The 25881-nt window shown below is 47.0% G+C and overlaps 1 protein-coding gene across 1 annotated transcript in view; it reads right to left on the bottom strand.

The window, feature by feature from the left end:
- Positions 1-1601: 1601 nt before the first annotated feature.
- PDE6A (phosphodiesterase 6A) overlaps positions 1602-25881 on the bottom strand; it is a 50899-nt gene continuing 26619 nt past the window's right edge. The window contains exons 11-22 of the mRNA XM_008152199.3: positions 25380-25445; positions 25001-25147; positions 24032-24139; positions 21940-22049; positions 19875-19962; positions 19596-19696; positions 19081-19188; positions 6769-6832; positions 6400-6474; positions 4674-4757; positions 3566-3713; positions 1602-1916 (exon numbers count right to left, since the gene is read on the bottom strand). Of these exons, the coding sequence (XP_008150421.2) occupies positions 1837-1916; positions 3566-3713; positions 4674-4757; positions 6400-6474; positions 6769-6832; positions 19081-19188; positions 19596-19696; positions 19875-19962; positions 21940-22049; positions 24032-24139; positions 25001-25147; positions 25380-25445 (1179 nt within the window). The 3' untranslated portion in view covers positions 1602-1836. The remainder of the gene's footprint in view (positions 1917-3565; positions 3714-4673; positions 4758-6399; positions 6475-6768; positions 6833-19080; positions 19189-19595; positions 19697-19874; positions 19963-21939; positions 22050-24031; positions 24140-25000; positions 25148-25379; positions 25446-25881) is intronic.

The raw sequence follows: 25881 nt of genomic DNA on the forward strand, positions 1-25881 counted from the left end.
GCACGTTGCAGGCAAATCGGTGGTAAGCCAGGATCGAGTGTCAGGCTGCTTGGCTTTGAGTCCTGACTTCACCACTTGTCAGCTGGGTGTCCTTGGGCAGGTTTCTTAACCTCTCTGAGTCTCTTCCTCGTCATGTGATAAATGGGGCTAGTAATCGTTCCCACCCTATCGGGTTGTTTGTGAGGATGAATTTAGGCCGTGCACCGTACCTAGGACATTCGAGGCACTTTGTCAACATGAGGTGCAGCCCTCATCGTGCGCGTTCTCATTGGGACGAACCATAAACGCGTGGCAAGGATCATGACCCAGGAGGGAAGGCTGAGGACTACGGAGAGTGGAGGGAGCCTGCCCACGGGACAGAGCCTGCACCAGCAGCACCGCCTGTATATTCCCCTTCTGTACTCTGCCACGTAACCACTACGTGTGACGTGCGTAGGGACATGCCTTTGCTTAAAAGACCCCTGCTCTGAGAGTGTCCACTTCAGGAGGCCAGAAAATCTAGCGTGGGAGGTAAGAGATGAGGGCTCCAGGCCCAGCTCCCTGTTGACATGACTGAAACCCTGGGCAGGGCTCGTGCGTCAGGCGCTCCGATTGACCTGCTGTGGGAGTCCCAGGGACCCGTGCCCCGTACACTGTGTTCTCTGAGCGTGGGCTCCGGCTCCTGGAGGGAAGCCAGGGAGCGGTGCCGTGAACTTCGCCCAGCCCATCCCCTGGCTGGCCCACGACCTCCTCATTTATCTAAAAAAAGGGAGGTGAGAGCAGATCCGTGGTTTACGGACAGTTCGGAGGAACCGTGTACTCCTCTGAGCTCCTAGAGCCAACACCCGCTTGTAGGAGAACCCGGGGCCGAGGAAACAAACGGACACATCCAGAACATGGGCCAGCTGACACTCTGCAACAAGAAAAAGATTTAAACCCACTTAAGAGACGGCTACAAGTGTAGAACGTGTCTGGGTCAGATTTGAGCAAACCAGCTCTTAAAGACATAGTTGCGACAATGGGGGGAACTGCTGTCCGGAGCTGGGTTCCCCAGAAGGCAGCCTCTGCAGTGGACCTAGTCCTGGAGCTGGGCTGGCCCTGAGAGCTGTGTCGTGTTGGGCCAACAGGGCCAGACCTTAACTCCGGGCATGGATCAGTCGTTGGCTGCAGGCCACCCAGGGGAAGGCCACACACCTTGGGCGAAGCGTCTCCGTGCAGCTGAGGTGATCCCCACAGGGGCGGCACAGGGCTGTCTGCCGGCAGCTCTCACAGCCGCTGGGACCACAAGTCCTCCCCACAGTACAGGGTCTGGACACAGCATAACCACCCTGGATTCTAGGTGTTCATTTGTTGCTTGTGATAATGTGGTGGTTACATCAGAAAACGCCCAAATGTCTGGAATGATATGTCTGGAATTTTCTTTTAAATACCTCAGCCAAGAAAAAGTTGAAGAGTATAAAAAGGACAGATGAAACAAATGTGGCAGAAGCTCCATACTGGAATAGGGTGACAGGTGGGGATTCATTGTATAATTCTCTGCTTTTGAGAATGATGGAAAGTGTTTAGAATAAAGTAGAAATGAAAGCATAAGGACAAAAAAATGACTCGACGTGGGCAGTTGAACCTGGCGTTCATTACATATTTAATTGATGTCTATGACGCTAGGATGTTGGTTTCAGCTCAAAGGTTCTCAAGGCTGAGAACTTGAAAGGCCCTCGGTAAGATGTAAGCTAAATTCTCATTCAACTTGCAAATCCTCTGACGTTCACTTCTCAAGAGGTGTCCTGTTTGCCCGTGGCTTGGGTGATCTCGTCCCACGCAGGGCAGTGCCATTGTGGTCAGCGGGTCCCCCATGGGCTACTGGATGCAGCAGGACTTGGATTCAGGGGCGCCCCCTCCAGGGCCGGGGTGCCCGCCAGGCTGATTTCCCGTGGCTGCTGCAATCAGACAGAAAGACAGCACACCAGGTGAGAGGAGGCTGCAGCATCGACCAAGAGTTGCAAATTCAAGGGCTTTCAGAGGCCAACAGCTAACCACACATGAAGAAGGCAAGCCAAGTATAAGGGGAATCAGAGAAAGCAAGAATGTTTCTCTACACTAAGAAAAATAACAGCAATCATGATGAAAAACGGCAATCCACACTTGGCACTAATGTCTGAGAGACAGCAGGGAGTCGTGGGGACTGTGGCAAACTGGAGAGATTCCCCTGTCCCATCTAAAGGGGTGGGGAGGGACCTAGCCAGTTTGGCTCAGTGGACAGAGCATTGGCCTGTGGACTAAAGGGTCTCAGGTTCAATTCCAGTCAAGGGCACATGCCTGGGTTGTGGGCTCAATCCCCAGTAGGGGGCGTGCAGGAGGCAGCTGATCAATGATTGTCTCCCATCATTGATGTTTCTATCTTTCTCTCCCTTGCTCTCTGAAGTCAATGAAAATATATTTTAAAAAATAAAATAAAGGGGTGGGAGGGGGTGCCCCTCAGCTCCAGCTAATTGTTCCCATGCAGAAATCCAGATGTTGATCTTTTCAAAAGACATGCCAGAAATCTAAACTTTTAAAATTGGAACTCTCTCCATTTGTAAAATACAGGCAGCAAATTCACATTTGAAACAAATGCAAGCCAAACAAAAGACATCTTGCAGGCTGTAAGTTAGCACAGCCCTGCCACTAGCCCATAAGACAATTTGTGCAAATTAGAAAAAGACACTTCTTCCGCTGGACACTTGACTGCCATTTTCTGGAAAATTGTAAGTATGGTACAAATCTGTGGTGGCTGTCATACCAATCCTGGAGCTGTGAAAGCACGACTTACAAAACCCTGAGTGGTGGCCCCACAATTGTAGCCACCAGTTCAGAATCACCCACCCTGCAGAGCGGAGCAGGAGACCTGTCCAGGCAAAGAACCATGGGCACAGGGACGTGTGCAGAGGAGAGGAGGACACTTAGTGTGGGGCGGGGACCAGAAGGCGTATCCTACGAGGGAACTAGAGCCACACAACCAGTAAAGGAAATGACTTGGGGGAGCGGGACTGGGAAGAGATGGAAAAAACGAATCCCATTCCATTCCTGAAGGCAGGACTATGGCCATTAAGTGGACGTTTCAACCAGGAGAACAGTTTCAGTTCAAGGAAGAGCTTCCTAATAGTGACTGAACGAGGCTTTCGTGTAAGGTAGCGAGCCCTCTGTCACTAGTAGTGTGCAAGCAAAGGCTCATGGTGGCCTAGATAGGACTCAGACATCACACAGAAGGCTGGAAATGTGCCTCTAAAACTCCTTCCAACCAACCATTTTGGGCTTTCTTCTTTGGCCCCGGGTAGGACCCTCTGTCCAATGCCGGCTGCGGGCAGTCAGGGAATCCTTGCTGGGACCCTCAATCCTGGGAACCAGGCTCTGCCACTTACTAAGGGTGTGACTTGGCCACAGTACTTCTGCCAGCCTCAGGGCCCTCCTTCGTAGAATGGGGACAGTAATAGGTGATGGCGGGGTCTGAATGGGACCCCGTGTGTGTGGCTCTGCAGCCAGGTCAGGCCAGGCACAGCGTGAGCACTGGGTTTGGAGGTCAGGGCTCCCCTCCCCCGCTGCTGAGAACCTTGCTTGGCTGCCTGCTGCTTCTGCTTCTCCTCTTCCAGAGCCTTCATCTTGGCCTCATACTCGTCAGCAAGTGCTTTCCACTCCTTGCGGTTGTTGGTGATCCCATCCAGCATGGGAGTGATTTCCTCATGGAAGCGGGAGAATTCCTGGAAGAGAGAGAAGTGCTCATCTCACCCTCCCCCCCCTCACCCCCCGCAGAGTTTTAGGTGAGGAAACTGATCTGCTGATTGATGGGTAGCTTCGCCCAGGGAAGAAGGGCAAATCCAGGGCGGGCTGTGCTCAGAGCTGCCTGGGTTCAGATCCAGGCTCTGCCACCAGCTGTGTGACCTTGGGCAGGTCGCCTGCAGAGATAATACCTACCTCATGGGGCTGGTAACATGCATAAAGCCCTTAGCCCAGCCTCCTTCTTTGATAACATACTGAGGATAACAGAGAGCATCGGCTACTCTGCCCTGGTGCTCAGAGCATGCTCCGCCACCCCCACCCCCCACACCCCGGCCCCATGAGCCTGTGTTACGTCAGAGAGGCACCTGCTCACCTCTGGGAGCACTTGAACTTCTTCCTAACCAAAGGGGTGCAGCCCACACAACAGAAAGGGCCCTGGACCCAGGGGGAGGCACCCTGGCTCTCATCCCATCTCATGGCTGACCCCGGTGACCTAGGGCCTGCCATTTCTCATCTCTGACCTCTGTTTCATCACGTGTAACATGGCCTGAGTAAAGGTAACACGTGGGAGGTAAACAGTGGCACAGATCATATAAAAGTGGGTTTCTCAAGAGGGAGGCGGTAAGTGAGCAAGAGCTCAAAGAGGAATTCCAGGTTATCTTCCCACACTGGGTTACCCTGACCCGTCACATTTCTACCCGCCAGGGCAGTGAGGAGGCTGTGAGTCTGCGATGCTTCCCCTTCCCTGTGTGAAACCTTGCTTAGTCACTGGTCCCACAAGACCCCCGAGGGCTGTCTGGGGACCAGATGCCACTGCAGGAGAAGGGCTTCGTAAAATACCACCCGCTGGCCACTTGCCAGGGTTTATTATTCCTACTGGTGTCTGGGAATCCAGCTTTATCAGAGACAAAGGCTTGGGCCCGAGAAAGCACAGGACCCACCTTGTAGACGAAGGTGCAGACGAAGTCTATGAAGCCGACCTGCAGCTTGGGGAGCTCGTCCGCCTTGTTCCTGTCCATCATGGGCTGTCGTGGGGGAGAAAGAGTTAACTGCGCTGGCCCCTCCTGGCAGCACCCGGTCAGGGCCCCACCTGCCCTGAGGCATTCTTGCCAAACCAAGACCAAGCCTCCAACTCATCAAGTTTCCAGATCTAACTAGCAGGTTGCAGGAAATACAGGGCTAGAGGGACATATTAAATAACACCACGAGGTGGGAAACTGCACAACAGAAGACCCACCCTCTTCAGCAAATAAATGACCTTCAGAAGGTAAAAAAAAAAAGAGAGGACGAGGAAACGACTGCTGATTAAAAGAGACAGGCAACAGCAACAACAGGAGGGCCTTTGTTCCTTGATTGGGTTCTGATCTGAACAAATCAAACGAAATGATTTTCATTACTCAGCAGGGAAAGTGAAGGAGCTGGGGATTAGCTGATACTCATGAATTGTTACTAATCATTATCACGAGGTGACAATGGTACGGTGGTTGTGTGTGTTTGTCTAAATTCTTATCTCTTGGCCCTAACCGGTTTGGCTCAGTGGATAGAGCGTCCGCCTGCAGACTGAAGGGTCCCAGGTTCAATTCCAGTCAAGGGCATGTACCTTGGTTGCGGGCACATCCCCAGTAGGGGTTGTGTAGGAGGCAGCTGATCGATGTCTCTAACTCTCTATCCCTCTCTCTTCCTCTCTGTAAAAAATCAATAAAATATATATTTTTTTAATTAAAAAAAAATGAAGTTCTTGTCTGAGATACAACTATAATGTATTCATGGAAGAAATGACTTCTGAGAGTTACTTCCTTAAAACACTTCAGCCAAAAGATAAAAAATGCACGGGGAAGGGGAGTAGATAAAACCATGGCAGGCTGTGGCTAATGGCTGGACCTGGCTACAGAGAGTTCACTAGCCCTGCTCTGTACTTCGTAAGGTGTTTAAGGAAGAAGAGAGTCGCACATCCCACCAGCCCTTGCTGTTCATGTTCATTGCTGGCTCCTCACAGCACCGCCACGCTCCATTGGGCCTCATGTGGTACTCAGCCCTTTTAGCACTTCACAGGTTAGCCCATCCCCACATCTGTGAGTCTGTCCCCAAAAGGTCTCTCTCTTTTACCCCACCTTTACCTCCTAGCCCTGCCCTAGCACAGGGCCCTCGGTGAACCCTCTAACTGGCCTCCAGTGGGGAGCTGGCTGACTGTCCAGTCAGGTTGAACTATCAACGTCGGTGGGTTCTCAGCTTGACAAACAAGACCTTTCTCCCCGGCACGCTCTGTGCTGGGAGAACAGGGCCCGGGAGGTGGCCGCCCAGACTGTTGGAACTAAAAGGGAAATCCAAGTAGTGGTGTCCACTTGTCAGTCTCTACTTAGCAGCGTGGGCTAAGGCCATGCACATTAGAGCAGGGTCCCAGCCTCTAGGAGGGCACACTTGCTGGGCTCACCCGCACAGTTTCTGCTTAGGGAGGTCTGGGGTGGGGCCTGTGAATTTGCATCTCTCACATGTTCCCCAGTAAGGAGGCTGACGGTGGCGGCACGGGGAGCAACCCTACATTAGGGAAAGGTCCTCTGTATGTCAGGGGGTGGGGAGTGGACACGTTTCTCTGTCAAGGCAAGGTCACAGATGTCCATCAGGAAGCGGTCACGCACCCACGTCAGGCTGACGGGACTCTCTACTCACAATGGGATTCTGCTGCAGCACCGTGCGCTCCAGGTCACCTTGTTCCCAGAATTCAGCAGCAACCAGCAGAGCTACCTGCAACAGGCAGACCCCCCCAACCCTGAGTCAGCCCCAGCCCCAGTCCTCCTGCCCGTGTCCCACGATTCTATTCTACTCCACTTGGATTTCCAGCTCGACAAAAGCATAAAGCCCACCCCGGCCCCGCCACCCCACTTCACGGTCATCGTGGGAGGGGCCTAAAGTGAGTTCCTTGTCTTGCCAGGGGATGATGGGGCAAAGTGGGCTGCCTCTGGAGCTGGGGATCCCAAGCCGCCTTCACTGCTGCCAGCAGTCCTGGAATCCCCCTCCTCTAGGCTCAGGAGTCCATACCTTGCTCTGCACCTCCCAGGGCTTGGTGATGGCTGAGAGATCACAGGCGGTCATCATCATGGCCCTGGGCACAGGACACCACCCATCAGTCCAGAGCCATTTAAGGCTGCACGTTCTGGTTAATTCCATCCATCTCTTCTTTCTGTACCCCAACCAGTACCTGACCTCACCTCATCATGAGGAGGGGGGGTCACTTCCCCAGTATATCTGAGGTGGGGCTTTGAAGTCAGATGGTGGTTTAAATCCTGCCTCTGTCAATTACCAGGAGTTTGACATTGAGCAATTAAACCAACCTCTCTGAGCCTCAGTGTGCTTGTCTGCAATAATAATGGTAATTTCTGCATGGAGTGGGTGCAAGATTGAATGAGATAATGTGTATAAAAATCTTAGCAAAAGCCGAAAACGGTCTGGCTCAGTGGATAAAGCGTCGGCCTGTGGACTCAAGGGTCCCAGGTTCGATTCCAGCAAGGGCATGTACCTTGGTTGTGGGCACATCCCCAGGGGGGTGTGCAAGAGGCAGCTGATCAATGTTTCTCTCTGATCGATGTTTCTAACTCTCTATCCCTCTCTCTTCCTCTCTGTAAAAAAAATCAATAAAATATATTTTAAAAAATCTTAGCAAAAAAAAATCTTAGCATGCGCCTGGACATAGTATGTGCACAATAAATATTGGTAATTATCATGAACATATTTTGGGTTTTTATGATATACCACACACTGTTCTAGGCATTTCGTAGACATCAATTTCATTTCAATCTCATCACATCTTCAGAGTTCCTGTCTAGTATAACAATGTTTGTCAACCTTTTCCATCATCCTCCCCGTCTCCTGCCAAAAATCCCTTTTAGACAAAGTTTTTCTATAATTGCTCCACCATAAAAATTTAATTACCACGGACATACTGTGTATCTGTTTAGAGGGCCACCGACCACTGAAACATCTAAGATTTTTTGCTCATCTCCCAAGAACCACTTTTGCCTCATTGGGCACTGCTTGTGTGGCTCAGTCATTGTGAGAAAGCTTTGCATTAAGAAGTAGAGGAAGGCCAAAACCGGTTTGACTCAGTGAATAGAGCGTCGGCCTGCAGACTGAAAGGTCCCGGGTTCGATTCCGGTCAAGGGCATGTACCTTGGTTGCGGGCACCTCCCCAGTAGGGGTTGTGCAAGAGGCAGCTGATCGGTGTTTCTCTCTCATCGATGTTTCTAACTCTCTATCCCTCTCTCTTCCTCTCTGTAAAACAATCAATAAAATATATTTTTTTTTAAAAAGAAGTAGAGGAAGGATTTGTCAAAACTTATAAGTGGTACACTTAAGATCTGCACATTTCATTGTAGGTAATGTTTGCCTTAAAAGAAAAAAAAAAGAGCAGTAAACAAATATTGACCTCTAGTTAATGAGATACATCTATGTATTTGCAGGAAAGTGCACTGATGTCTGCAACTTGCTCTGAAAGGAATCCAACAAATAAGCCAAATTAACAGATAAAGGGATGAATTGACAATATTGTGCAGAATCTGGATGGTGGGCATAACATTCTTTCAACTCTCTGTGTGTCTGAAAATTTTTCCTAGTAAAATGTTGATGCAAATAAAAAGTGAACTGATGGGATTGGGGAAAGAAAGAAAGGATTGAAAGATGAACTCTTGAGGAAGGAATTGGGGAAAGAAAGAAAGGATTAAAAGATGAACTCTTAAAGGAGTTTCATAGTAATAGGAAGGTAGGATAAGTATTATTACATAGGCAGGTACAACATAAGACAGAAAGGGAGGGGAATGGACAAAGAATTGGAACAAGAGAGGAGAATTCAAGAAGGTGTTTCAGAGACAGGGTGGGGTAGTGGCATGAACATCTGGGGTGGGAATCCAGGGCCAAGTGGTATGGGTGTTAATTCCGTGCTGGGGAGTGTAGACTGTATCCAACATGCATGGAGAGCTATTGAAAATTTAGGGCCCAGTCATAACATTTTCAGAGCTGAGCTGTAGGGAGGCAGATTGGCAACACTTGTAGGATGGAGAGGGTAGGAAGGAAGGAGGGGAGATGCTGCAGTAATTCTCAGAATCCTCTACTGTTGAATCCCTGTAAATTATTCTTTTTTAAAAAATATATATACTTTTATTAATTTTAGATAGGAGGGGAGAGGGAGAGAGATAGAAACATCAGTGATGAGAGAGAATCATTGATTGGCTGCCTTCTGTACACCCCCTACAGGGGATTGAGCCCACAGCTGGGCATGTGCCCTTGACTGGAATCAAACCCGGGACTCTTCAGTCTGCAAGTCGATGCTCTATCCACTGAGCCAAACCGGCCAGGGCTGTAAATTATTCTTTATTTCAGTTAGTGTATGTTTAATTTCTGACTGGTCCTTTTTCATGTCTTCGACGTTTTCACTAAGATCCTTGAAAGTCTCATGAAGATCCTTGACTAACCTTATAACCATGGTTTTGAACTCTGTATCCAGTAGTTAACTTGTTTCCATTTCTTTCATTTGTGACCTGTTTTTCTTTGTCTCCATATTTTGGCTGCTTCCCTGTGTTTGTTTCTATGTATTAGGTAGAGCTGCTATGTCTCCTGGAATTGGTAGAGTGGCCTTATGTAGTAGGTGTCCTGTAGGGCCCAGTGGCTCAGGGTGGAGGTGCCCACGCAAGGCCCAGCTATGAAGCCAGGCAGGCTGGTACTAGTGCCGGGTCTTGGGCCTTTCATTGATAGGTGTGGGGCATGCTGTCACCAGCTGCAGCTTGTTTGAGAGATTTTAGTAAAGTCTGAAGCCTGTGCCAGGACAAGCCATTCATATGGAAAAGCTGCTTCAACCAGCTTGGGTGGGGCTACAAATTGGATGGGGCGGGGTCTCAGGGAATCCCCAGGGCGGAGCAAACAATGTGGGCCATGTTGATGGAAACTCAGATATGGCTGCCAGTCAGCCCTATGAGAGGGGAGGTCCCAGCACAGGCACAATGACCCCTTGGAACACCCTCATCTGGGAGAAAGTGCCCTGGAATTCCTGCCTGGATGCCAGACAATCCAGTTCCTCCCCTTATGTGTCTGGGTCCCGCGGTGCTGGAACTTGGAAGAAGCCGGAAGTGTAAGTTTGTGCGTGCCTTTAAGAGGAACACCTGGGATTCCAGCAGCCTCCATGTCACTGAGCCCCAAACCCCGCTGGTTTTTACAGCCCTTAATTGCGGGGACTTCTCTTCCCAGCTCTGGAACCCTGGGCTGGGGGGCTGGTGTGGGGCTGGGACCCCTTGTTCCTTACGGGCGGCCTCCGCAGGAACAATCTCCCTCCCGATTATAAAAAAAGCACACGTCGGTTCTGCGCCTCCGGCCCTGGTACCCATCTCAGTGTGCTTTTTTCTTTGCTTCTCTAGTTATAGGACTTCCATTCAGCAGCTTTCAGGCGGTTCTAAATGATGGTGTTCTGTATTTTAATTGTAATTCTGATGTGGTTGTGGGAGGCGGCGAGTACAGCCGGTTACCTATGCTGCCATCTTGGTTCTTTTCTAAATATCTTTAATTAAGCAAACCCTCAAGTAAATAAGCTTTCAGAAATGCATACATTTCTTAGAAACACCTTTATATTTTGTAATAACTTCAGAAGACGCGCCTTTTGCTTAATGTTCAGTGTTGTAGATACCTTGTGCTTACCGTCAAACAGATTAAACAAATGAACGGTCAGCTTTGCACACAAGAGTCACTGGCTTCCTGTTACCTGTCAGGGCCCACATTGTAAGCCCACAGGTGTGGCTTCACTGAGTGTTTACTGTGCTCGGCTGGAGAGATCATGTGAAAATCACGCCCAGCTGTTGGGGAAACACGCCTAAGTGTTTCATAAACAGAGATCTGGTGTTGGGGATGGGAGAGGGCACCGGGGTACCAGAAAGGCCAACCCAAAGCCTCGTGACCTAAAGACAAGGCATTACATTCGCCTCAGCACCACCCCCTTACGTGTTCTGGGGCCAAGATGCCATGCTAGGCATTGGGGATGCAGAGGCCCACAGGGAGCCCATGGTCACTCAAAGAACAGAGCAAAAATACTGTCACACAGTGTGCTCAGTGGGGGGCAGAAAGAAGTACGAGGTGCAGAGAAAGAAAAAAAGCCAAAGGTGAGAGCAGCCAGCTCAGCTCAGAGGGCTTCCAAGAGGTGACAGAGGGGCAGGGCCTTGCGGGGTGGATAGGAGCTCTCCAAGAGGAGGGAGAAGATGGTGGTCCAAGGTGCAGAGCGCTGTAGGGAGCATCCATCTATCCATCCTAATGCAAGTATGTGTGCCAGGCCCTGGGGGAAGAAAGACCAGCACATTCACAGAGCTGGGAGGTGGGAGGAGCTCAGGGAGCAGGTGGGAGAGGGGGGAAGAGAAGGCCCAGGAGTTGAGCAGGGGCAGACCCTCAGAGTGCAGGCAGTGGCAGGGGATGTCTTCATGCTAAGAGCAACAGGAAGCGCTAGAGCAGAAGGATGACGGAGTCAGATCTGCATTGTACAGAGGCTTCCGTGTGGAGGGGACGGGGATGCCAGCAGACAGCCCACAGAGGAAGCCTTTGCAGGACCTTTGCTTAATGGTAAGTGTCGTAGTTACCTTATGCTGACCGTCCAATAGATTAAGCAAATGAATGCTCAGCTTTGCATGCAATTGTCACTGGCTTCCTATTACCTGCCCATGTCCACATTTTAAGTCCACAGGTGTGGCTTCAGGAGAGCACTAGACGTTTACTGTGCTCGGCTGGAGAGATCATGTGAAAATCACTCCCAGCTTTTGGGGAAACACGCCTAAGTGTTTCATAGATAGAGATCTGGTGTGTGTGTGGGGGGGGGAGGGGATGGGAGAGGACACTGGGGTACCAGAAAAGCCAATCCAAAGCCTCGTGCCCTAAAGACAAGGCATTACAAGGACAAGAGATGAAGGTGATGATAAAAAGAAGTGTCCAGATAGACAAGGCATTTGAGAAGTAAGCTCAGCAGGGCTTGGGGAGTAGATTAGACATGCAAAGTGAGGAAGAGGGAGGTGTCTGGGTGGAGAGTTAGGGAGGACATGGTTATCCTGTAGAAGAGAGTAGGAGTATGTCACGAAGACTTTGCATGTTGAGAAATTTGTACCATATCCTCTTGGCAATTCTTCAAGAGCAGGGGATGGAATTGAATGGGAGAACAGTATAAAATGCCATGCAGAACGTTGGAATCAGACATAATTAGATCCTCGGTCTTCTTACTTGCTGCACCCAGAGCAAGTGACTTAATGTGTTTGAGTCTCCATTTGCTCATTTGTAAAATGAGATAATCCCTAGTCGGTTTGGCTCAGTGGATAGAGTGTCCGCCTGTGGACTGGAGGGTCCCAGGTTTGATTCCAGTCAAGGGTACATGCCTGGGTTGCAGGCTCGATCCACAGTAGGGGACGTGCAGAAGGCAGCCAACCAATGATTCTCTCTCGTCATTGATGTTTCCACCTCTCTCTCCCTCTCTCTTCCTCTCTGAAATCAATAAAAATGTATATATTATATTATATGAGATAATCATATTATATTGGATCATGAAATTCAGATTTTGTGGATTAAAAACAGTAAAAAATCAGCTATTTCATATGGTTCAATGTAATAAATCCGTCCTAAGGTGATTTTGCTAGGGCACGCATTTTCCTCATCTTCATTATCATTACCTTCACCACATTAAGCATTTGTTCAGGGTTGCCAGGTGAGTCGGGCTGCCTGGATGAACCAAGCTGAGCTCCTGCCCACCTGGCCCGTCCCCAGAGCAAATGTCTCTTCCTCGCAGCTGTGCAGCTCAGTGGCCCTTCTCCCTGACCCTGAAAACATCCCAGCCAACCTGAACGGGCACCAGGCACGCCCTGGCGTTACACCTGGCCTGGTGGGTGTGGCCTGGGGCGGGGGGGGGGGTCTGAGGGAGCCTGAGAAAACTGTGGGTGTGCAGGAGATGGGTGGAGGGACTTGGGGTCCGGTCCTTGGTTCTCCACTAATGCTCATGTGACAGTCGGTAAGTCATCTTGTCTCTCTGGGCCTGACATTCCTCATTTGAAAAACATTCGACCAGGAGCTGGCAACTTTTCTGTAAAGGGCCAGATAGTCAGTATTTTAGGTTCTGTAGACCCCAGTGATCTTTACCCCAGTGATCTCAACCGCATCATGATGTGATGTGAAAGCAGCCACAAGGTCAGGGCCACTCATCTGTTGGGCTCAGTGCCTAGGGCCCATGATGCTTTTAGTGGCCCGTGATAATGTTTAATTTTAATTTCTTTTAAAATTAGAAGAAAAAAAGAGAATATAATAATGATGGATATATAATAATGAATTCAACCTGGATTACATTTGTTTTTATACCAACACAGTCAGAAAATATAAAATTTTAATTAATTAATTAGTTTATTTATCTTAATGGAGAAAGAAGCCATGAAGGCAAAGCACCCAGGGCCCACAAAAACGCATAATGCAGCCCTCCATAAAATAATAAATTTTTCTGTTTATGGGTACTGAAATTTAAATTTCTTCTAAGTTTCATTTGTCAGGAAATATTCTTCTTCTTTTGATTTTTTTACCCTCAACCATTAAAAAAATTACCCTCAACCATTAAAAAATGTAATAGCCATTCTTTTCTTTTTTTAAATATATTTTTATTGATTTCAGAGAGGAAGGGAGAGGGAGAGAGAGATAGAAACATCAATGATGAGAGAGAATCATTGACTGGCTGCCTCCCGCAAGCCCCCGACTGGGGATAGAGCCCGCAACCTGGGCATGTGCCCTTGACCGGAATTGAACCCGGGACCCTTCAGTCTGCAGGCCGAGGCTCTATCCACCAAGCCAAACCAGCTAGGGCATGTAATAGCCATTCTTAGCTCATAAGCTGTACAAAGTCAGCTAGGTCTGGACCTCCGACTGGAAGAAGCTCACTGACATAGCCAAGATAATCAAAGTACAGGACAGGGGTGATGGGTTTTCCCCTCACAACAACCAATTCCAATACCAATTGGGTGTCCTACCCTTACCAGGGATTGAGCCCACAACCTGGGCATCTGTCCTGACCAGGAACCAAACTGGTGACCTCTTGGTGCATGGGATGACACTCAACCAACTGAGCCACACTGGCCAGAGCTTTCCTAATTTTTTATATATGTGTGTGCATACATGCGTAGGTCTATATATATGCATGCATATATGTCTGTATATATGTATATATATCAATGAAAGACTTTTGAGCATGTATATGTATAATATATATTAAAAGTCTTTCGTTGATCTCCCTTTCATATTTATCTGCAACCAAATATATCCATTAATTGAACTTATATAAAGATTTTTTTCTTTGACCATAGGCCTCCAAGTGTTGAAATTTTTTCTTTTGGATTAAGCTATTACTTTTACGCAATTAATCAACACAATAAAATATACACATCACCTATTTTTAGAAATAATTACTAAACACTCCAAGTAAATATTTTTGGAAATTCATCTCTTACTGAGACAGGATGGGACTATTTAAAAAAAAATCAGTTAATGAACGAATATTTCTTATTGTTAGGCTGAAATAGGATTTAACAGCTATTTTATGCCATTTTTTAAATATATATATTTTATTGATTTTTCACAGACAGGAAGGGAGAGGGATAGAGAGTTAGAAACATCAATGAGAGAGAAACATTGATCAGCTGCCTCCTGCACACCTCCTACTGGGGATGTGCCCACAACCAAGGTACATGCCCTTGACCGGAATCGAACCTGGGACCTTTCAGTCCATAGGCCGACGCTCTTTCCACTGAGCCAAACCAGTTAGGGCCCATTTTTCAATTTGTATAGATGCAGGTAATTAGAAACCTTGGGAATGGATGGAGTTTTGTTACAACACTGTCACCCAATTCTTTGAATTCTTCCAAATTAACCGTTAACAGTCATACTGTAATCATTATTCTGAATGGTCAATCAGCTGATGACTCAGTGTGAGTCTCCTTCAATGTTATTTAAAGCTAACATTATGATCATTCACTTCCTCAATTTCTGGGAAGTATGCCATAAAGATTTGACTGAGACTCTTCACATGACTGTGAATTACACCCCTGACAGTTTCTCTGCAGCACTTCGGTAAACCCAAGATACTTAGACTGGGTTAAGTCTATTAAAACATTATTAGTTATAGCTTCCCGTGTTATATTTTTTATAAAGTGCTTGTATCGAATAACAATTTTTAACTATTTCATCAAAACTTTGAAGCTACAATATTTTTAAAAATAATTTTTTATTGATTACAGAGAGGAAGGGAGAGAGAGAGAGAGATAGAAACATCAATGATTAGAGAGAATCATTGGTCGGCTGCTTCCTGCAAAACCCACACTAGGGATCAAGCCCACAACCCGGGCCAGTGCCCTGACCGGGAATTAAACCGTGACCTCCTGGTTCATAGGTCTACACTCAAACCACTGAACCACCACGGCCGAGCTGAAGCTGCAGATTTGACTCATTTAATTTGTGGGAATGTTTGCCATAAACATAATTGGAAATGCCAGTCCTTTACTGTCAATGAAAGCAGGCGAATCAGACTTGTTTCTGTCAGAAAGAATCTGATTTTATTTTTCAACTCAAATAAGCATGTTAGAATGCATCCTGATCATACCCACCTTATTTTTTCATTCTTAATTCTAAGAAAGGTCCAAGTAGATAGATGTGTAGGGAGACTAGATAGATAGGTAGATAGATAAATAGGTAGACAGACAGACAATAGTGATGTGGATGAAATCAAGTGCAGTGACCTTCAGTACTTATTATTGGTGCACCTTTGTCCTGATATCAGGGGCCGTCCCTGACAGTGGTACATTCACTGAAGGAAGGAAGTTTGTAAAATGTCTCAGCTCCTGCTGCCCTGTTGTTCAATCCACATTCTCTTTTGCTAATGCCTTGTTTTGCTTTTAACAAAAAATATATATAAGTCGGGGAAGGCCTGAAGCCCTTCCTTGGGTTAATAATGTCTTGACTGCGAGTCTTTCAAATAGTCCCTCTGTTTGAGGGCACAGAGGTCTTTGCTCCGTAGGAAGATTCGAGAAAGGGCAAGTTTGCCTTTATTTTGTAAAGTGCGAGAGGAGTGAGGGAACTGACAATGTCTCACCCACTGTGCTTTCTTAGGAAGATACTGTTAAGAAAGAGAACACTGATTCCTGCGAGGCCAACCACACTGCTATACATCTCGCAAGGCTTTGGATTGGGGAGGAGGCAGGAGGGGTTTGTGTGCCTCAGTCTGAAGACTTCCACTAACACTACTTGGGCTTTTTCAGTGGTTGAAGTCTGGCCTTTGCCTTTTTGAAAAAATTGTATTTTGAAAATCCTTCCTATCTTTTTTCTATAAAGGCTGTATGGCATTCCATTGAAAAGTAGCATAGGTATTTGCAAAAAAATTAGTAAACAGAAACTTCATTTCAAATGTAGTAGGGCCTGAGCAGTGGTTAGAGCGTCTACCTGTGCACCGAAGGGTCACAGGTTCCATTCCCCGTCAAGGGCACATACCTGAGTTGCAGGTTCAATCCCCAGCCCTGGTCTCGGGGCACATGCAGGAAGCAACCAATAAATGTTTCTCTCTCTCTCTCTCTCTCTCTCTCTCTCTCTCTCTCTCTCTCTCTCTCTCTCTCTCAGCTCTCCCTTCCTCCCTCCCTCCACTTTCTCTAAAAATCAATGGGAAAAATATATCCTCAGGTGAGGATCAACAAAACAAACAATAAAAAAGTACTAGGGCCCTGACCGGTTTGGCTCAGTGGATAGAGCATCGGCCTGCGGACTCAAGGGTCCCCGGTTCGATTCTGGTTAAGGGCATGTACCTTGGTTGCGGGCACATCCCCAGTGGGAGGTGTGCAGGAGGCAGCTGATCGATGTTTCTCTCTCATCGATGTTTCTAACTCTCTATCTCTCTCCCTTCCTCTCTGTAAAAAGTCAATAAAATATATTTTAAAAAAAAAAGTACTAGGGAGGCCAGAAGGGGGAGCTCTCACGCCCTACATAGACCTCAAAGCATAACAAGGAGCTCTCTGTTTATGGTAGTCCTCCCGACTTCCTCTTCCCCTCTATAAAATACACTGAGTGGCCAGATTATTATGATCTCTGAATGCATAATAATCTGGTCACTCAGTGTGTGTGTGTGTGTGTGTGTGTGTGTGTGTGTGTGTGTGTGTATTAGAGACCGGGTGCATGAATTCGTGCATGGGTGGAGTCCGGCCAGCCTGGCCAGGGGGAGGGGACATGGGCAGTTGGCCGGCCTGCTGGTCGAACTCCTGGTCGAGGGGACAATTTGCATTTTAGCCTTTTATTATATAGGATATACACTGAGTGGCCAGATTATTATGCATTCAGAGATCATAATAATCTGGCCACTCAGTATAGTTTCCTCTTTGTTTCAGCAGACTTGTATGCCATGGTTGCTTGTTCTGTATTGCAATTCTTTGTTATTCCTGAATCAACCTATTTTGCTGGCAAAATATCTAGCTGACTTTTTGTGCCCCCAAATGGGTATTTAAGTTGCTTTCCTTCTTTTTTGTGATTACAAATAATGCTGCAATGAATAACTTTGTACATACTCCTTGGCACACAGGTGGGAGGACAACTAGAGGGTAAATCCTAGGTGTGGATTGCTGGGTCTAAGAGTATTCACAATTGTCGGGGGTGTTGCCCACAGTAAAGGCTGCACCCATGTACATTCTCAGCAGTGAATGAGATTGCCTGTTGCCACTCTCTCTGCCCAACCGCAGTGTGCTACCAAATGGTTTAATCTTTGCCAGGAGGAGGGTAAATGAGACAATTATATCTCAGTGTGATTTGATTTTGCATTTCTCTTAATATGAGTAGTCTTCTTTTCACATGTTTACACCCCTCCGTAATTCTTTTCTGGGAAATAACTGTTCATGTCTTTTGCTCAATTTTCTATTGGATTAGTCTTTTTCTTGAATTGTATTAACCCTCTATTTACTAAGAAATTAGATCTCTTTCTCTCTCTCTCTCTTTTTGTCAGAAGTGCTGCAGATATTCTTCCCCAGGTTATCACATGCATTCTGACTTCAGCTATGCATTCCTGTGTGTGTTGTGCAGAAATCCCTAATTTTTAGGTAGTCACGTTTACAAATCAATTTATGACTTTCGAATTTTATGTCTCACTTAGAAACACGTACTCTGAAGTTATTCTTTTTAATTCTATCAATTATCCCCAAAAATGAAGTGTTTTCCTTGAAATGACCTTAAATGAATAATGAATTAAGGAGCATAGACAACATTTAGTGTAAAGTCCCCCTACCCAAGAACAGGGTGTTCTTTCCACTTGTTCACTTCTCCACTGCGCCATTTTGAAATGTCAGGTGAGGCTGCTCCCTGGTCGGTAGTCTGGATGTGCCCCTTGCTCAGTGGGAGCAGATCCCATAGCTCCCAAGGATCAGGGGACCCTTGTGGAGGCCTGATTGGACAACTGCAGGGCTGAGGGAATGACAAATTGCCACTTGTCCCCTCTTCCCTGCGCCTGTCCCAGTGGCTGCCCCTTCTCTGTTGCAGAGGTTGCTACATTTGTGACTTAATCAAGCCTCATCTCCACAGAAGCCTCTGGAGATAAACAATCAACCTGACACTTCCTTGGGAAGGCCTGGTCTCCGCTGACCATCAGCACCCAGGACCCATCACAGGGGAGCCAGGGGACTTGGGCCACGTATTCACAAAGGGCCTTTCATTTGTGCTTCTCACCCCATCATCAATTGAGGTGACTCATGGAAGCACATTGCCAGACATGAAAGAAGGTATTTACCAGAAAACTTCTATTTGAGTCCCATTACCAGACCTCATGCTAACAAGGCCACGATACATTCTATATAAATCAGGTGAATCATTCATGAATAGCACAGCTAGACTGCAGAACGTTGCTATATAGAAAGGAATACTAAAATGAAGCCACATATTTTGAGTGACACATGGTTATCACTCAAATCATAATTAGCACAATGTTCTGTTTTGTAAAAAAAAAAATGTTAAAGTTATAATTTTATCACCAATTCAAAAAAATTTTTTTTTTTTTTACCAATTCAAAATTATATGAAAGAAACACTTCGAATATTATACTTTTTTTATACAGAGAAATAAAATAACACTGTATTGTTTTGAATTTTAGTGCCAAAAAAAAGGTTAATCATATACCATGATTTCTACAATTCTGGTTTGGCGTAACCTCATTTTCCCCCAGATGCTGAAGGCCTCCAAAATGGACAGTGCCCCAGGGGTCTTCTGAGGGCAGCAAGGCCTGTCACTTCAGTAGCTCATCTTATGACCCTGGGATAAGAGGATCAGGGGTTAAGCCCCATCACAACTCACATAACGATTTCCTTCCGCGTCTGTTCCAGCATCATGTACTGCGTCCACTCCTGTTGCGTTTCAAATGTCTTGGATTGATCCACGATCTTTTGGAACATTGTCCTCTTCCTACAAAATACACGGATTTGTTAATGGAGCAAATCTTAGAATAAGACACGCCTGGGCTTCTAACATCGGCTATTTCAGATAGAGGCTTCTTAAAACAACATGATTAATAAAACAACGGTAAAAGAACCAGGGCCTGGGAGTGAAGACCTAGGTTTCTAATCCAGACTCTGTCAGACTTGTTTGTTATCTGGTCTTAGCAAATCTCTTTCCCTGGATCTCAGTTTTCCATCTGTACAATGGGAGCAATACTATCTAACTCACGGAGCTGTGGTGAGAAGTAGTGGTCCATAGCACAAGGGTTGTGCCTGGCACACAGTACATATGAATCACTTGGAGCTATGATGTTTCTTACTGTAATAATCATTGCTATTGCTATTCTTATTCTTAAAATGAGAAGAAATACTAACTTGAAATACAGGGCGAGGTCTGTGGCAATGATGGCTATGTCCATCATGTGGATTGCATGTTCGTGCTGCCTGCGATTGAGGTTTTGAAAGATGTTTAAGCCCTAAGGAGAAAATCAGAGGAGAGGTGTGAGAAGTGATGCTGGCGGTAAAGTCACCCAACTACTGATGGTCACCCCAGATGATGGGAGAGGCAGCCCCGGCCAATGGGAAGAGCGCTGCCTGGCCACATACGGGCTTCATGGGAGGTGGGGGCTCCTGTGCGGAGGGCCCTCCTCCTACCTCATCTCGCAGCAATGTTTTTCCAAACTCCAAGTGGTGTCTTTCCAAGATGGAGGAGCCATGGAGCTTGGCCAGTGGGTTCTGGGATCTGAATGGCAAAGAAAGAGAGAGAGACACACAGAGAATCAACATGGAATGGTGGAGATGAAGGTTAAAGACATCACCCAGTCCTGCCACCTCCTAATTCTACAGGCAGAGAGGCTAAGCCCAGAATAAGAGGAACTTGTCAGACAGAGTGGGAGCTGGGACTAGACATCAAGTCTCCTGGCCCTTAGGCTTTAGCGGATTCAGCAGGTCCTGGGGTCATGGACTCTTTAGAGAAGCTGTTGAATAGTGTTGATTCTCATCCCAAGAAAAAAGGCACAAACATACACAATGCCAAGTGCAGTTTTAAGATTCATGTATCTCCTATAGTCATCCATAAACACTGGCACTGGCCCATTCTTTAATGGTCACCAAGCCCTAAATCCTCCATACCTGAGTGCCAGAAGCCAATTCCAGCAGGTCAGAAGGGCTGAATCATCTGAGATGGCTGAATGGCACTTCCCCCAAACCTGAATAGGATAATCGTCTGCTGCCAGACAGCTCAGGGCATCTTAAATCTGCATGTTATTGCCTCCTGTTGGCCAAACACCTGAACAGCTGTAGGCTATTCCCAAAACTGACAATGCTTCTGTAAATCTTACCCTTTGAAGTGTATGTCTCCACCTTGTCTTAGGAAAAATTGTGTTAATAAATAGCACGGGGTCCTTAGACAAGGGGTAGTCTTTCAGCTCCTTTAGCTGAAGCACCTCTGACCCCCAATGCCTTTCAAAATTATCTTTCATCTTTGGACTCCTTGAATCTACGCGCAGCTACTTTCTCCGATTGCTGAACCCTTTGTAATGCTGGGACAAGAACCCTGGCACCTGAGTCTTAAAGGAAGCCATTAAATCCCTCAGAGCAGTATGTTTTTTCTCGTCTTTATTTAATAAATATTCATTCAGCATTTACTATGGGTCACGCAGTGACCTCAGTACTTAGCTTCTCACAAGATAAGATGTAAACACAGTCTCTGGCCGTGGAGCAGCATGCAAGTATTGAGAAGACTCAGAGGAGCATGTTCTGGTGCTTGTTAATGACTTACAGGTTATGGGCGCTAGGGAGAGCCTCAGTTCCTCATCTGTAATATGGGTATAACATTCATTCCTGCTCTGCCCAGCCCACAAGTTGGTCATGTGGGTCCACCAAGATCATGGTTCAAGGACTATGCTTCAGAGTCTATCTGGAATATAAGCTCTGAGGAGACAGGGACTGTGTCTGTTATGTTCAGCATGTACCTCCTTTGCCTAGCTTAGGGCCTACCACACTTATATTAGGAGCATTATCAATACAAGGTGGATGAATGATTATCAGTTACTAACCACTTGGCTTAAACTAGTTCAGTAGGTAGGAAGGGAAGGAAGAGAGTGAGGGAGTTTAATGTATTAGTTTCCTGTTGCTGCTATAACAAATGATGACAAACTCAATGGCTTAAAACTAAAAATGTATTATCTACAGCTCTACAGTTCAGAGTCTAAAATGGGTCTTCAGACTGCCTTTCTTTCTGGAGACTCCAGGGGAGAACCGATTTCCTTGCTTTATCTAGCTTCTACAGGCCACCTATATTCCTTGGATTTTGTAGCTTATCTCCCACTTTCAAAGCCTGCAGTGGTAGTATCTTCTCTCCTCTCTTACTTCTCTCCTCCCTCTTATAAGGACCCTTCTGATTACATGGGACCCACTCAGATGATCCAGGATAATCCCTATATTTCAAGATCCTTCACTTCATCTTAGCTTTGAAGTCCCTTTTGAATTTAGGGTGACATATTCCCAGGCTCCAGGCATTTGGGCATGGAAATAGTTGGGGATCATTTATTCTGTTTGTTGCAGGAGTTTACCCAGACCCAAAGGGCAGGAGGAAGTGGGGAACTGTGGACAGTGGCACTTACCCCCTGGCCAGTGAGTCTGTCTAGGAGCTGTTCAGACTTGGGGAATGAATCCTGGGGTTGGGGGTAGGGAGAGGGGCTGGGAAGGGCTGACTCACTTCATCTGGTAGAGGTTGTTGGTGCCTCTGTGGTCAATGTCGTGGCAGAAGGCAGCGGTGACCATGGCCAAGGCCTCCAGGTCTGTGAAGTATCGTTTCAGCTTTCCGGTCTAGAAGGGCAATCAGAGGTCCACTCACTCCTGTCTTGTAAGGTTGGAAGCAGGGCTGCAGGGCAAGTGGAGGGCCTCGAGCTTGGAAACATCAATCTGATCTTGGCTCTGCCCCTGTGGCCGCAGGGAGACCAGATGTTTGCCTGAGATGTAGGACTTTCCATGCTGGAACTGGACCTGTCCCAGGCAAACAGGGATGGCTGGTCACCCTCCCTACTCCTGAGAGACCTTTGCTGTTCCCATTTCTCTCTGGGCCTCAGTATCCCAATCTGCACACTAACGGTGCAGGGCATTGGGCTAGATGATTGATGAGAAACTTGCAGCCGCGAGGTTGTACGATTCGTAGGGCTTTTGAACATGGCCAGACTGGTAAAGCTAGCCATCCGAACCTGGTCTACCGGTTCAAGCACAGCCCAGAGGAATCTTCCCCTGAGTCTCCCTCAAATACTTAACTCCTTGTTGAGTGTCGGAGCAGAGGGTGGGGAAGAGCCTGGAGAGGTGATGCTGGCTCTGTGACTCTAAAAAATAAGTCAAGTCTAAGCGGTGTCACCGTCACTATATTTGGTGACAGGGCCAGAATTCCTGCCTCCAGGCTCCAGTGCCTACTCTGGCCTGAGAAAGGAATGAGAACAAGGAAGCTGGGGCAGAGATTTGCATCATAATCTGCATGGGAAATCACTTAAATGAAATATAAAGCACTCTGAATCCTCTGAGCCAAAAATGAGGAACACCAACGCACATTAGCACATCTACCCAAGGACACTGTAGCATTGTCTGTAAGGGGGAAAGGTAAAAAAAGCCCATGTCCAACACTAGTGCTGAGTAAAAAAATATGGTATATTTAAACAATACAGGATTCTCTGCAGCCATTCAATTATATCATGAGTAAGCCTTGAAAATAGTATGCTGAGCAAAATAAACCTGATTCTACTCAAATTCGTAAAGATGGAAAGTAGAATGGCGGTCACCAGGAGCTCAGGAGTGTGGGGAACGGGGAGTTGTGTGGAATGTGAAAACGTTCTAGAGATAGATAGTAGTGACAGTTGCACAACATAGTGAATGTATTTAATGCCACTAAATAGAGCGCCTAAAAATGATTAAAGTTTTCCATTACGTATATTTTACCACAATAAAAAATATATAAAGAGTGTGATTGGTATATTTATCTATTTTCAAATAAAAAAGAATATTATAGAATAATAGTATTTAATCTATATATATAAAAGCCTAAGTGACAGAATGACCGAACAACCAGTTGCTATGACGTGCACTGACCACAAGGGGGCAGACGCTCAACACAGGAGCTGCCCCCTGGTGGTCAGTGCGTTCCCACAGCCACCCTCCCATGGTCCCTCCCCCCAAGCCAGCCAGCCCCCTGCCCCCGCTCCCCCCATCGGCCCCGATTGCTGGCCAGGCGGAGGGACCCCACCTGTGCACAAATTCGTGCACCGGGCCTCTAGTTGATTATAAACAAAACTAGAGGCCTGGTGCATGGATTCCTGCACCCATGGGGTCCCTCAGCCTGGCCTGTGGGGATCAGGCGAAATCATTGTGAGAGGGTGCAGGTCAGGCTGAGGGACCACACCGGGCTCCAGGGCATGTCCAGCCATCTTGCCCAGTCCCAATCAGCCAGACTCTAGCAGCAAGCTAACCTACCAGTCGGAGTGTCTGTCCCCTGGGGGTCAGTGCGCATCATAGCGACTGGTTGGATGGTTGGAGGGACAATTAGCATATTAGGCTTTTATATACATGGATAAGGTACATGTGTGTGTGCACGTGCACGCGTACAAATAAGTTTTGAAGCTTCCAGTAGAAAATTTGGATGGTGCTATGCCAGGATTATCTCCAAATAACTGGACTGGGGTTATAATCTTGGAATTCATTTATGCTGAGCATGTACTCTTTTGCATAATCTTAAAAAGCAATAAATAGAGATGGACAACAGCACTGCTGCTGCTGCACAAGGTCGGTCGTCGCCGTACCACCAGCAAGGAGAACATGGTCTGCCCCACGTTGAAGCCGTGCCGCCAGTTGTGGTAGGTGATCCTGCGGTAGCCCTTGCTCAGGGAGTACATGAACCGCACCAGCGCCTGTGAACACACGCACATCAGCGAGGCAGCAAGGACCTCCCCTCCCCCCCACCGCCCTGGTACCCTGCCTGCTGCACCAGGAGGTGGGAACTAGTCATTGATGGATAATGCTGTGCGAGCCCTTTGCAACTGCTAAGCACTATGGAATGGACATTATGAAATCAGGTGGATAGAAGTCACTCGGTTTATTTCCACCAATTGGGTTTCATCGGTGATTCCCAAACTGTGCCCCAGATTGCTACTGGCCGGGGAGAAGCTAACATGAATTTTGCAGGGAAGGAAAACAAAAGGGGACTTTAAATCAGTGGCTTTCAAACTTATTAGAATCACCCAGAGAGATTGTTAAAACACAAGTTCTGATTTGCTAGAGCTGGGAGAGAGAGATTGCATTTCTGATACATTCTCAGACTGTGCTGATGTTGCTTGGGGTAATACTTTGAATCCAACAAATCTAGAAAATTCTGCACACAATACACTCCCACCTCCACCTTCTCTATCCATCTCCATACCCCTCGTTTTACAATAGGAATTCTGCAGGGGGAAAGTCCTTCTTAAATGGATTTAACCCATGTTGCCCAGTCTCATTTGACTACAGGATCTTTTTTTTTTGCATCCCATGAACTCACAGCCTTCAGAACTCAGTGCCTGAGAACCCACCTCAAGAAGCCAATGCACCCCAAATGCAGAGGAACTGTGTGTTTCATTTTTGATAAATGACTCATCTGTGCAACATGGCTAATACTTTAAATCCCAAAAGCCAAAGGTGTACTCTTTTTAAGTATAGATTAAGTTTAAATTTCCAGATTGAGTTTTAAAAGCAAGGAAGCAAGAAAAAGGGAAATCAAAGAGATCTGACCTTACCTCCTGTGGAATATGAAATTTATCTACCACTTTGAGCTCATAATACATCTGTATCCCACATTTCACCAGCTCCAGTTCCGTCAGGGGCAGGTCACTGAAGTGGAATTTATTAATTTCATATTTCTCTGCATCTGGCAGCTCTTCTTGCTGTGGAAGGAATGTAGTCAAGTGATTGGGACAAATCAAGTGTTCCTGTGTCTTTCCCAGTCTCCCCCCAGGCCTGTCCTGGTCCCAGGTCTGCTGGGAGGATCAGAGCAGAGCCACAAGGGTCACTCTTTGCAAACCTCCTCCCCCCTCCCCCCCTCCCTCCCCCCCACACTCCCCACCCTCGAATGCTCAGAGGACACCTTGTGCTTGTTATGTCAGGGCCAGTGCTCACCAGGATCTCAGCCAGCTCCTCTTCCTCGCATTCCCACGGCTCCTTCCCATACACCTCTCTGGTTTTCTGCACAAAATAGCAGAGAGAAAAAAAATAGGTTACTACATCTAAGGTCTAAATATGCCTCCACTTTTACATTTTCATTTTTCTCCTTCCTCTGAAGTCCTTGCAAGAGGACCACCAACTCAGAGAGGCTGCTGGTTTTGGGGGAGTTGTTTTTTTAAAAATATTTTTATTGATTTCAGAGAGGAAGGGGGAGTGGGGGGAGAGAGAGTGAGAGAAACATCAATGATGAGAATCATTGATCGGCTGCCTCCTGCATGCCCCCTACTGAGGATCAATCTTGCAACCCAGGCATGTGCCCTTGACCGGAATCAAACCTGGAACCTTTCAGTCTGCAGACCGATGCTCTATCCACTGAGCCAAACCGGCTAGGGCGAGGCTGCTGTTTAACATTCATGGATGAGCAAATTCAGAGTCGTGGGCTTTGGAGCTGGCATAC

Source organism: Eptesicus fuscus, chromosome 6 (genome assembly GCF_027574615.1).
Source record: "Eptesicus fuscus isolate TK198812 chromosome 6, DD_ASM_mEF_20220401, whole genome shotgun sequence".
Taxonomy (NCBI): domain Eukaryota; kingdom Metazoa; phylum Chordata; class Mammalia; order Chiroptera; family Vespertilionidae; genus Eptesicus; species Eptesicus fuscus.